The sequence below is a fragment of the Xenia sp. Carnegie-2017 genome, unplaced genomic scaffold (assembly GCF_021976095.1).
Source record: "Xenia sp. Carnegie-2017 unplaced genomic scaffold, XeniaSp_v1 HiC_scaffold_23, whole genome shotgun sequence".
NCBI lineage: Eukaryota > Metazoa > Cnidaria > Anthozoa > Malacalcyonacea > Xeniidae > Xenia > Xenia sp. Carnegie-2017.
In genome coordinates, this window is record NW_025813486.1 from 18465559 (window position 1) to 18478228 (window position 12670).

Consider the following 12670-nt stretch of genomic DNA (forward strand, 5'->3'; position numbering starts at 1 on the left):
AAAACTAAACCACATCATTAAGGTTTTCTAAAGTAAAATCATCTTTATGAATATATGGTGAAAACAAAAATATTTCGTTACTCTCAAATTATCATCGACGTTTTCATCTATGATACTTCAATGCATACAATAAACTAAAGTTTGTAAATTATGTCCATAAAACATTAAGCATAAAAGCTTGGCATTGTATGATACAAATTGTACAGTTAGCACTCAACTATTCTTATTCATGCTATTCTCGAAAGAACTGAATTTGGCAAACATCTTGTTCAAAACAGCCGTGTAAAATAGTTCTCTTTGTGCTTACAACAATAACATACGCTTTAAATAATCCTCACTTCGGCTATAGATACACCCTCCTATTACGTTGTACACATACATATTTGATATAAAAAGCTTCCTTTATAGTCATAGTTAACGCCTAATGTCTTACATTATAAATATTGCTACTACTAACGTTAATAAAGTCAGTCTCGAACTGGAATCGTTTCTGCTATTGTCTCGGTACGCTACATGAGTTAAGCACGATGGTTATTTTCTTTTTTATTTGTCCACAACAAATGAATAATCCAACTTGTATTATAAAAGTTCCTCATTGAGTTATAGAAACATTTTTTAAAGTTTGGGGGACACTCGATTGAGGAAAGCTTACAAAGTACAGTTGAAAATCTTGTAAGTTATGTAAACACTTAAATTAATGGTGATATTTAGGAAAATTTTAACTCATTTAAAAAAGTTTATGTGACCTTTATAGTATGTTTAGGAAACTCCATGGACAGTTAAGAATCTAATGTTAGTCATGTAAAATACTATTTTCACAAGTTCATAAACGATTTTCCTCCGGTCATGTTGAAAACAAATTCATGCGTCTAATAATCAGTGAACATTGCTACAAATGTTATTATTTACTTTTTAATATAATTATAGATATTTGTACTATAAATAAACAACACTAAGAACAATGTTTATATGAAAAGAGACATACAACCTTGACGATGCATTGAAAAAGATCCCACATGTACGTATATAATTCTATAGTATTTTTTACTGTATGTTTATGTGTAATAAACAAGAGAATTTTGTTACTTACTAAACAGCAATTGGGATCTTGTCAGAGATGAGATGTTTTTCTATATGTAAATGATTCTTCATTTCTGTTGGTAAAATAAAAAGTTGATAGTGTACAATATTGTATTAGCAGTGCAATTTTTGTACATATCTAAACAAATAAATGTCGAAACTCTAAAAAAACATTACATGGAGTCATTAAATGAAGATATGATCTTCGCACTTTGCTGGACAATTTAAGCAATCGTCTCAGGAATCCTATCCCGTTGAGTCACCTGATTTTTTCAGGTTCCTGAGACGATTGCTTAAATTGTCCAGCAAAGTGCGAAGATCATATCTTTGTTTAATTTCAAACACCGCACTGCATAAAACATTCATACATGGAGTCATTGTTGATGAAAAAGTAAAAACTTCCACAGAAATATATGAGAAGCAGCTGTCTTTCATTGAAGTAAAACGTTTTTGTAAAAACCTTTTCTTTATTCAGCGCAAAAGTTGCAAATTTTCTTCATAAATATCATCATGTAGTTGCAGCAACAAATGATGGACTTAAATGAATTTAGTTATACAGTACACTTGCTCCTCGAAAAATTAATTTGCGTTCTACTTTGTATAGTGTATATTAGAAGAACCATTTTGAATTTTTATGTGTAAACAGTGAAAGTGAAAAAGTTGTAACTTCACTTTACTTTAAAGATGATGTGATAACTGGATTAATTGAGATGTTGTGGTCAATAATTTAGAAATTTTCTGTTATTTATAGAGGTTCTGTTGCATTATGTCAGCTAATAGATATGTATAAATTTTATTAAATGCTTAAACAGTATTAAATATTTTACAAGTTTCTCAGGCTTAGTTCAAACGGCGAACTTCTCATGTGCCGAACTTAATACAACGCATTAAGTACATGACAAGCACGACGTATGAATCAATTAAGTTCGGCGGTTTTAATTTTGATCGACTCAAGGATATAGCTCGGCTGGGCTTGCCGTGCCTAATGTATTAAGTTCGACACGGCACGTTGTCAATTCAAACGGCGACCTTCTCATGTGCCGAACTTAAAAAAGCGACGTGAAACTTGTAGCGTTATCACCCTATTCGTGCGTACATATTCTACTCAATCCATGATCTAAACCCGAGTAAACTGGCGCGAATTTTATGGCGCTCATTTGTAAACAACATGGCTTCTTCATCGAGACAAAGCCAATCGATTGTTGACTGTAATTTTTGCCAAAAAGAAACGAAATACAAGTGTATAACTTGCAATAGTCCAGTTTGTAACCGTTGTAGTTTGTTTCAAGACGATGAGGAAACTATTGGTTGGGAGGCTGGAGTATCTGTTGGATGTTGCCCAAATTGTGAAGGGAATTCTACCACCGATAAGCATCCAGTCGAATCACCGGAGATGGAAAATCATTCCAATCCGTATAATTCAAATACTTTTTACGCTGAAAGCCGAGAAACTTCAACACCCTCTCCGTTGATTGGAAGAAAAAGGTTAGACCTAAATAATTATTGTTAAAGCCCCAAGAAATATTATGATTTTCTTTTATTCAATATCTTGTATTCTTACTAATATTTTGACCAATATTTTACTTGTAGTGGCTCAACTGATGATGAATCTGAAGTTAATGGTAATGACCTAGGTTCAAAAAAGAAAGCTGGCAGGAAAGCCTTGTAGACCGAGAACGTTCTAAATGATTTTATCGATATTGTTGCTAACAGTGATTACTACAAGAAAAAATTAATTTTCACGAATACAAAAAACCAAAAGAATGGTAATATATACGAAAATATTTTGACAGAGCTTAAAGCAAGGTGCCATGATAGGAAAGAAAACATAGACTTTACTGTGTCTCAAATGCGTAATAAATTTAAGAAATGCATCGGAGAATGCAAACATGCTGCAATGACCATCAAAACTGCTAGTGGCATAAAACGTTTCCAAGAAGGCAAAGGCTATGGTATATGGTTCAAGCAGTTGTTTCAGCTTGTTCAATCCAGAGACTCTTGCAGACCTGAGATGGCAATAGAACCTTCAGTTTCAAGTGATATCAGTAGCTCCAGCTCCAGTGGTAATCCTTCTCTGATTGACCTTGAAGAAGAGGAAGAAATCAGACAGTTGGAAGAAGGTGAAGATAGTGTGAAAAAATCATTTGTTCCCATGAAGAGAAGAAAATTGTCAACAAAAGACAATGTTGGTGAAGCTATAGCTCTTTTAAAGACTATGGTGGACAATGATCCATCCAAGGAGCTGCTACGTTTCATGCAAGATGAAGCTGAAGTAGCAAGAAAGCATGAAATTGAAATGACCAAGCTTTTTCTTAATTGTCTAACTTCATCAAATGGTGCACATCATTCCTGGTCACCACATCAATATTCAACCAATATTCAACCAATGCCAAACTTTCAACCAATACCAAATTTTCAACAAGAAACAAAAATCCACTCATCAGCTAATCTTCAGCAGTATCAATTACCAACCCAAAGTCATTCAGCAGGCACTCCAAACTTTAGCAATAGTCATTCAGACTATGATCTCAAACAATACCAGTCTTTATAGAAATTATGTATGTGAATAAAAATAACATATTATGGCATTTATTATGCCCTGATGCACTTGCAATGTTTAATTAGTTCTTATAATTCAGTTGTGTTGTTGATAAAGACATTTCAAGTAATAAAGATATTTTTTACTAATTGCTACACAAACTTTATATTGTTATATTATCAAAATGTTCAAATCAAATGTTATTTGTGCACAATAAAGCATTATATAATCACATTAGTTAAGATTGAGAATTAGAAAGAACAAAAAAATTAATTTTTTATGAATGTGTTGTTCAATATATGAAAATGAACTTATTTTTTCAAAAGTCAAAAAAATTAAACCACTTCTCCAGTCTCCTCCAACCAAAGTTTTTCCACCAAAGCATTTCTTATATCAGCTGCTTCTTTGGAAGTATCCCTGACTTTAGGACATGCTCTCATTTGTAGCAATTCTCTTACTGAATCTCTATCTCGCGTTTCACTTTTGCCAGGGTCTTGTGAAAGATCCAATTTTTTTGAGATAGTATCTTTCTTCATTAAGCAAATTTTATGGAGGACCAGGCAAGCCAGGACAGTCATTCTGACACTTTTTCTATTACTTTCACATTTTCTGTACAACACATGCCACCTACCTTTAAGCTGTCCAAAAGCACCCTCTGTCACCATTTGTGCACGGCTTAGTCTGTAATTAAAATACCTTTTCCTTTCAGAAAGGACAGCATCTGTATAAGGCTTCATAAGCCATTTGGTAAATGGAAAAGCAGAGTCAGCAACTATAAGTGGCTGGACTGTTTGCTGACCAATTACTTTCCCAATTGCTGGCAAATAGTTTCCTTCCTGAATACTAGCCCACAGCTGTGTGGATTGAAAAATAATAGAGTCGTGTGAGTTACCTGGGTAGCCACAGCTTCCCCAAATAAATCTATAGTGGGAGTCAACCAATGCCATAAGAACAATAGAGTAAAAGTTTTTAAAGTTGTGATACTCTTTGTTTGCTTCCTGACCACCTGGTGGGCACTTTATAGAAATGTGGCAACCATCAAGGGCTGCCCAACAACAAGGGAACTGCCAAAAGTGTTCCATATCAATCATTGAATCTTTGAAATCTTGCTCAGACTGTGGCATTAACTGTTTGACCAATTCGTCCCAGAGTTGTTCAACGATGGCTTTGCAAACTTCGTCAGTAATAGAACATACGGTGGAAACACCAAGCCCAGTCAATTCTGCAATTGTATAATAATATGTTCCTCTTCCAAGGCGATACAAGCAAACAGCTAGTCGAACCTCTGGAGGAAGGGGCTCTTCAACTATGTTTTTCTTTTCGAGTACGTGTCTTAGGCGAGCAAGAATAAACAGAAACGTTTCTCGAGATATTCTAAATGTTTTCTTGAATCCCACTGCAGAATAGTTAACCCAAATAAGATTCCACCATCCTTTATTTCTAGCAAGTCTCCGACATGATCGAGGCGTTATTGATGTTGAACGCGAGTTTTGCGAGAATAAACACAGAATCAGGGTGATCGCAGCTCTGATTGCCATGATTCTTCTATTAATCAATAACTGAATAAAAGAATCAAGCATTCTCCTTCGATTTTTGGCACGCTCTAGCATATGTCGCATAAAAATGATCTGTCTTTGTGCTATTTTTGTTTTCGCCATATTGAAAATCCCGCTATTTATTTGAGCATGCGCGTTGTATAAACGCTGACGTAAAGGAACGAAAGGTCATATGAAGGAGTTAAGTTCGACTGAATTAAAATCGACGTTTGAATCAAATTCCTATTTTGCCGTGCTCTGCCGAACTTAATAGTAATTTGGCACGGCACATGAGAAGTTCGCCGTTTGAACTAAGCCTCAAGTTTTTCTCTCAACCTTTAGTATTTTTTCCTTCCCTCTGAAGAAAAAGCCGATGAAAACTTACTTTAAATTTTCTTTGCTAAAACTTCAAAACTTGGTGAACAATACATAAATACAACATAAGCAAAAACTTATTTTAACAGGAGGGAGCGGGCAAAGGAAGAAATTTGCCTTGGGCCACCAAATGAAAAAAAGAAAGCAAAGAAAAATATTAATGTGTGTCCATAGGTCACGGAGAAAGATCCCAAAATATACTGTGCCCCAGCCTCAATAATTTCTTCGATGGCCATGGTAAAAAATACTAAAATGCATAAAACAAACTCGCCTCTGTAATAATAACACATATCCAAATGTACATCGGCAAATCAACTCCAAGACACCATAAATATTAGATTCATTTTAATAAAACAACCAAGAAATAAATGTTTTAATAAAGTGAATTTGTGAACAACCGCAGACCAAATGTATCGTTGTCATTATGAGTAAGTGAAGTAGGTGAACTGAGTCCAGTGAACTCTACTAAAAGACTGGAACAAAAACTCTAATACAAAAGGGTCAGCACCATTGAGTTCTATAATAACTGGAGCGGCTAAGTGGACTGGGACCTGACGCCAAAAAAATGGCGGCCAATGGACCTATGCCACAAAACTTTTAACATGTTTTATTTGTAGTTGATCGAGGTAATTGTCAATACATTATTTGTCTTAAATTATAAAATTCCTCACCTAATTTCACTACATCATCAACGTACGTTGCTTCCATCTCAGAAGAATGAATCAGACGACGTTTTTGATTGAAAAAATCAGATAAATGTACCCTTGACGGATACCAACTTAATATTGCAAAGCGATAATCAAATGTCAGTAAATGTAGTGTTAAACAGATATGCTCTCACATGTTTCCGTTATTGTAAATCATACGGAAGCGTACAAGTATTATCTAAATTACGAGTTGTTTACAGTCCGACTTCCGACTTCCGAGTTTTAAAAGTCCGACTGCCGACTTCCAAGTTTTAAAAGTCTGACTTCCGAGTTGTAAAAGTCCGACTTCTGAGTTGTAAAAGTGCAGAAAGAAATGGCAACAACAATTTAAGTTTGTTTACGTGCTAAGATGGAAATGGCGACACAATCAGATGACAGCAGTATTAACCAGGTTAGTAAGTTGCATTCAGAGACAAGAGAACACATTTTTAATATTAGGGAAGCCAAAACCATACTTGGCTATTTTACTTATTTTATAATAAATTATCGTAATAAAGTATCGTAATAAATTATCGTAATAAAGTTTTACAAACAAATAAATTATCGTGTTAGAGTTTTGGTACCATCCGCCACATGTAAAAGCAACAAATTTGTTTTGACTTGGTCATGTTTGCAACTTATGAGTTACCCAACATTTTGCCCGTATATCGGGGACTTTTTTGTATTTTAACGGAGATTGGTTGTTTTTATGCAAGAGACGGTAAATATGTCTAGACGACCTTAGTCCTCAAGGATTTCCTTCAAATCTACAATAAAAATGAGACGACCTTCGTTAGATTTTGTGATGTAGCCATCTTCCTTCTTTAGTATAATTTTCAATTGACTTGCAACAACAAATATAAATATACTTGGGAAAACTATGTTCAAAGCCTATTGTACAATGCTTAAACCACTTCTTTCTATGCGAGGTCCACGATAACGGAGAACTAGTAGAACCGTGAAAATATTGTCGTGATTACACAAAAGTATCTCTTAAAAATAGTCGTTCAATTACTATTAGTCATTTTGGACGTCTTTTATAGTAAAATGGCCCTTTATGCAATTTAGTCTTTAGAATTCCAAGAATTTAGAGGGGCCCGCCCATCTCCAAGTTGAATATTGTGGTTCCTATGTCCCATCTTCCCTAACCCAGAGAAATTGGGTTCCTTCTCTTGATTTCATTCTCCTAAAGCAATGGATATGCTTAACAATGCTTGGGGAAGCATGTAAAAATAACTTATCAATGAGAATTAACTTATGTTTGATCACAGGATTCCGTTTGTTTATTTCACATTTTCCAAAGTGTGGGTTCAAAAAGTGTGGTTGCAATATTCTTATACATGGGAGACAACAACACATCATTATGTACTTATTTTCATGTGAACAACTATCATTTTCAAAAAAATTATTGTATAGGTGGTTGATTTCCTGAAAAAGGTAAAAGGAAAATATAATTGAGAACATTAAAAAACAGAAGGTTTGTATTTTAACCTTACTCATAACATGTAGTTTTGAATACAGGAATCCATTTTTTCTTTCCGTTTTGTTACTCAAACCTGTGCTGAGTTTGATGATAATCTTTTGGAAGAAGCATCATATTGGCCAACAGAATCTTTGTTGGAGGAAGATCATATCATTGTATGCATAAAGCACCCTGACCTTGGTACTTTGACGAGAGCGTTTTCTCATTATTGTTATATTAGTGCTGTATATGACTGGGTTGGTTCACTCCAAACTGACCCACAGCATTTCATTTTGTTTGTTATGACAGGGTTGCATGTTAAAACCTATTTGTACCCAAGCGAATATATTGTTTCTCGATGGATGATGTATTAGAAAGAAATACATCATCAAATACCTCTAGTTCCTCTCCTGAAATTATCTGCTGGCAATTTTTCTTCTGCAGTTGAAGTGGAAAATGATGTTAACCATGAGGTAGTTGTTTAGGATTTTCGATTAATTCTGAATAATTTTCAAAGCGTGATGCATTATGATGCCACCACCTCAATTTGAAAAAGAAAGAATGAGAAAGCACGAACACATGAACGCCGAAACCAGGGGGGCTGTGGGGGCTGTATCCCCCTCCCCCAATTTTTGCGATAGAAAACAAAAAAATATTAAGACTTAGCTGAAGTTGTTGTTTAGAAGTTTTTTTAAGACACTGTAGTACAATTAAAGATTTAGCCCCCCCCCCTCCCACTTCATATGTTGCTCCGCCGTCCATGGAACAAATGCATTTCTGTTACTATTTCAAACAGCACGCAAATGAAGCTTTTCACTTGTCGCAAATGATAACTAATTACACTTTGCCTATAATCTAAATTTTGTCTTGTTTTTTATGCTTTGTTGTGTAATGTAAATTTAGAAACTATCTAGCATCAATTTTTGGCATTGAAAATAATAACGCACTTATTTTTAAACTTCGCTAAGGAAATTAAAACTATTATATTCATTACGTAAGTGTCACGTAAAGATTTTATGTACCGATATTTGTAATTACTTCTTATATATTTCACTTTTAGGAACCTCTGTCTCAAACTGTACTAAACAATGAAAACGATGATTTATCCATCACGTTTCCTTGTATAGACAGCGGGGAAAACCTAATGTTGGAGGTGAACATCATATTCATAAGTTGATTGATATTTGTTCTAATTTTTTCCCAAAAGGTCATCGTTGGGAAAGGTTGCCTTGGGTGTTAAGAGAGGGTTTAAGTTTGGATATCAGAAGGCTTTCATGAATCATAAGGTCATAACTGTCGGAGGAGGAAGAGAGAATTGAGAAGTCATTAAAATCGGCAGAGTGAGATGTATTTATTTATGTGAAAGAACTGCAGATGGTGGTGGACATAAGGAAGGTTTCCCTGTTAAGGGAGAGATTCCCAAGTGTTCCGATATTCTGGTGTGTAAATGACGCGTGGCTTGACCCATATACAATGCAGAGCAGCATCGACACTTAAATGAGTATACAACACCAGATCTCAGGAGCTTGGGAACCCTATCTTTAAATGGAAAGAAAGAGGAGAGACGCCTGGAAGAACGAAAAACAAAGCGAACGTTGATATGAGGAAAGGCAGCATTGCAGAGTTGAGTGATTTGAGTGCGAATCTGAAGACAGTGTAGGCCAGTGAAAGGGAGACAGAAGTACATGATTTTCTTAGAAGCAGTGTGAATAGGATCTTTGGGTTCAAATGTATTGTTGAGGAAGTGGTGAACATGATTGTCAAATATGTATGAAGGGAAGTTTTTGAAGGTGAACAATTTTGTAACAGCTTCTAGTTCAGTATGAAAGTGTTCATAGCTGGAACAGAGGTTGAAAATTCGGTGAAGTAAAGAGGAGATTAAGGAGCGTTTGTATTGAATGGGAATGAAACTATGGAAATTGGAGAAGAGACCAGTGAAAGTAGGTTTACGAGACACGGAGGTGGATAACTTGCCATTTGAGCGAGTTATTTTTACGTCAAGAAAGGGGAGTGTTTTGTCTTTTTCCAGTTCAGATGTAAAGGAGATGTTAGGATGTTGGTGGTTGAGATAGGTAAGGAAAAGAGGTATGTGATCCAGTGATCGGAAGAGTAGAAAGCAATCATCAACGTAACGTTGGTAAAAGAGGGGTTTGAAAGTGGAGGGACAGTTGTGAAGCCATGAATTCTCGTTGAAGGACATAAATATGTTAGCAAATAGAGGGACTATGGGGCTGCCCATAGCCACACCATCAATCTGTTGATAAACTTGACCATTAAAGAAGAAATGACAGTTTTTGACGGAGAGGTAGAGAGTGAATTGTGAACGGTCAAGGCCTTGAAAGGACGTGTTATTGGAGAAGAGGTGATTAGTTATTATAGCGAGTGTTTCATCAACTGGGATGTTGGTGAACAATGATTTAACATTAAAGCTCGCCATCACAAAGTTATTGGTGTTATTGGAGCTGGCGGAGATTGGTGTAAGGAAAGGAATAAAGAATTTGGCTAGCTTGTAGGAGTAGTGGTCAATACTAGATAAGATTGGTCTTAGAGAGATGGAGGATTTATGAATTTTAGGGAGTCCATATAGTATGCCGATACGTGTACCAGTGGGATAAAGTTCGTTGTATGTTTTTTCATTTATACATTTTTCTGCCTTTAGTTTTCTCAGCAACGTCTTTACTTGACTCTCGCGTTTCAGTGTAATTTTGATGGCATCATCATTTAGAAGTTCGAATTTCAATGTATCAGCTAGAATTTCTATCATCTTTTTGTGGTAGTATTGCAAATATAAAATGCATCTAAGTCAAAAGCAAAACACAAGAAAAAAGTTTTCTGTCAACGCTCATATACTTGAGTATGTCATAGTAAAGATAAATAAGGTAGGAAAACTATTGCAGTTTTTTGCACGATTGGCTGCTTCAATAAATCCAGGATACAGACACTTGCATCATATTTGCAAATTCATTTGTAATTTTTAAGGCGAGAAGTTTTAATATTTTTTTCTTATAAAATACGAGAATGAGAATAATTTAGGTAACCACGTCTATCATCACGAGAAGGTTGAAACAGGTTGATACGAGATCAAAAAAAAACATAAAAAAATAAATGGTTCTAGCTAATAGCAGTCGAGAGCGAATTGAAAACTTATTCAAGAATTTCTCTACCACAGAACGATCATGAATGTAAAATATTTTGTATGTTTCGTAGTAGGGCATTGTTGAGTTATCTCCCACTGATTTTGACATTATCATAATAATTTATGTATACTGCCACGTAGGAAAACACTGTTCATTATTGAGCGTTCCTTTAACTAACAAGATTTTTGTAACGAGATCTGTGAAATATAAAGTTTAATAAAGGTAAGTTACAAGTTAAGATATATTTTGATGAATTTTTTAAATTTCTAGTTTCTTTTCTCTCTCTTTAAAATCAATTAAAGAATATAATCACACAACGGTTAATTGTCGTCTGTGATGTCCAAGATGTAATATAAAATACAAATTCTCTTTGACTTATGTTCATCAAATACAATAAAGTTCTTTTTGTCTTACAATGGTTATAAACTGTGCTAACTTCATGTTGTATTTCTACACTAAATTATTGATGTAATGTCTAAGTCTATGTTGTTAATGAAATGGCTTCCTTGAATATTCACAGGTAAATTTAAGCTTCACGACGGAGATGGTTATTCGTTATGGCACTTAAAGTTTATGGAGAAATAATCATTAATGAAGTTTGATGAAATGAAAAAATGTAAGTTGTCTTAATTTCAATTAATGCGTCGCAAATTTTTGAATTTCTCATAACTTGTCGTTTTATCTAAGGGTGAATTAATAAAAATCAACTGTATTAACATATTTCCACCATCATTTGCTTATACAATATTATAATTTCGTAAGAGCACAATGGTTATAAGACATTTAAAATAAACGACAAATTTTTTTAAAACAAACATGTTTCGGCATACTTTATGCCATCTTCAGTGCGAAGTGAATAGTTATGAATAATTATTTACAGTTGAATGAGGTGTTATAAAATGTTTGTGTTAGGTTTTATCAAAGGGAAAAGAAAAATCACAAAGAAAATGAATAATATCTGATAAAGTAGTAATAGCTATTTACAGGTGAAAGATAGTGTCAAGATGTTGTATTTGTTTGTTGAGGTTAGGTTAACGCTTCTTGATATAAAGGGCTTCTTTGAGTTTAAAAGCGAAAGGAGTGTGAGCGTTGTCTAAGATACGGAAACAGGATTGTGTGTAATTGTTTTTGCAGTGTGGTGACGAGAGTAAGTGTCTGAATATGTGTGAGTTTTTTTCTGTTGTTGTGTGTTCTTTAATCTGTGTGGAAAGGTGGCGGGTGGTGTCCCCAATGTAACTGGACTTACATCCAGCACAAGAAAATCCATAAACAGAAAATTCAAAAAATTCAATCAACATTCGTTGGATTTTAAAAGAGCGGGAATAGAATCTTTGAAGCTAAAGTGATTTTTGATTGTGAAGGATGAAAAAACTAGTTTGATGTCTAAGTCTGTGCAGTAGCGTTTTATTAAGTTGTGTAATTTCCCTTCCGTGATTTGTGAAATGTTACCAATGTAGGGTAGTTTGAAGAGGTAAGTCTCGAGTTGGGTAGGTGTGGGTTCGTTTCTGGTGTTTATTTTGTTTGTGTTTTTTTTCATGGTCATATGATTTAATGATATTTTCTATGAAAGGCGAGGGAAAGGAGTTTTGTTTGAGATTGTCAATGAGAGCGTTTAAATCATGATAATAGCCAGTCGACGTGTTGTTAATTTTCCGTATGCGGTCTATAAGAGTTTTAATCAGTCCTGTCTTATACTTTTGTGAGGTGAAGCTGAAGAAGTTAAGTAATAGGCCAGTGTAAGTTTTTCTATGAAAAGTAGATGTCGTGTATGTGTTCGTGGCTGTGTTTTTAGTAATGAGTATGTCTAAAAAAGGTAACTTGTTGTCGTGTTCTTTTTCTATGGTAAAGTCAATGTT

General features: G+C 34.6%; 3 protein-coding genes across 10 annotated transcripts in view; 2 read left to right on the top strand and 1 right to left on the bottom strand.

The window, feature by feature from the left end:
- The first annotated feature begins 2198 nt into the window (after nt 1-2198).
- Nucleotides 2199-3774, top strand: LOC124447762. Its single transcript, XM_046998763.1, has one exon. It carries the CDS (start codon nt 2930-2932, stop codon nt 3629-3631), a length of 702 nt encoding a protein of 233 aa, XP_046854719.1. The 5' UTR covers nt 2199-2929; the 3' UTR covers nt 3632-3774.
- Nucleotides 3775-3871: 97 nt separating this feature from the next.
- On the bottom strand, nt 3872-5465 carry LOC124447753 (protein ALP1-like). Its single transcript, XM_046998754.1, has one exon. The coding sequence runs from the start codon at nt 5275-5277 to the stop codon at nt 3955-3957; it is 1323 nt and encodes a 440-aa protein (XP_046854710.1). The 5' UTR covers nt 5278-5465; the 3' UTR covers nt 3872-3954.
- A 5464-nt stretch (nt 5466-10929) lies between these two features.
- The window catches only part of LOC124447735 (serine/threonine-protein kinase/endoribonuclease IRE1-like), a 35356-nt gene continuing 33615 nt past the window's right edge, over nt 10930-12670 (top strand). For 7 of the 8 annotated variants that reach the window (XM_046998728.1, XM_046998731.1, XM_046998722.1 and 4 more), the window contains exons 1-2: nt 10930-11036; nt 11335-11430. Coding sequence is in view for 1 of the 8 variants with exons in the window: in XM_046998729.1 (XP_046854685.1) it covers nt 11429-11430 (2 nt within the window). In the remaining 7 variants the exon portion in view is untranslated. The remainder of the gene's footprint in view (nt 11037-11334; nt 11431-12670) is intronic. The other variant, XM_046998727.1, reaches the window with a different exon arrangement.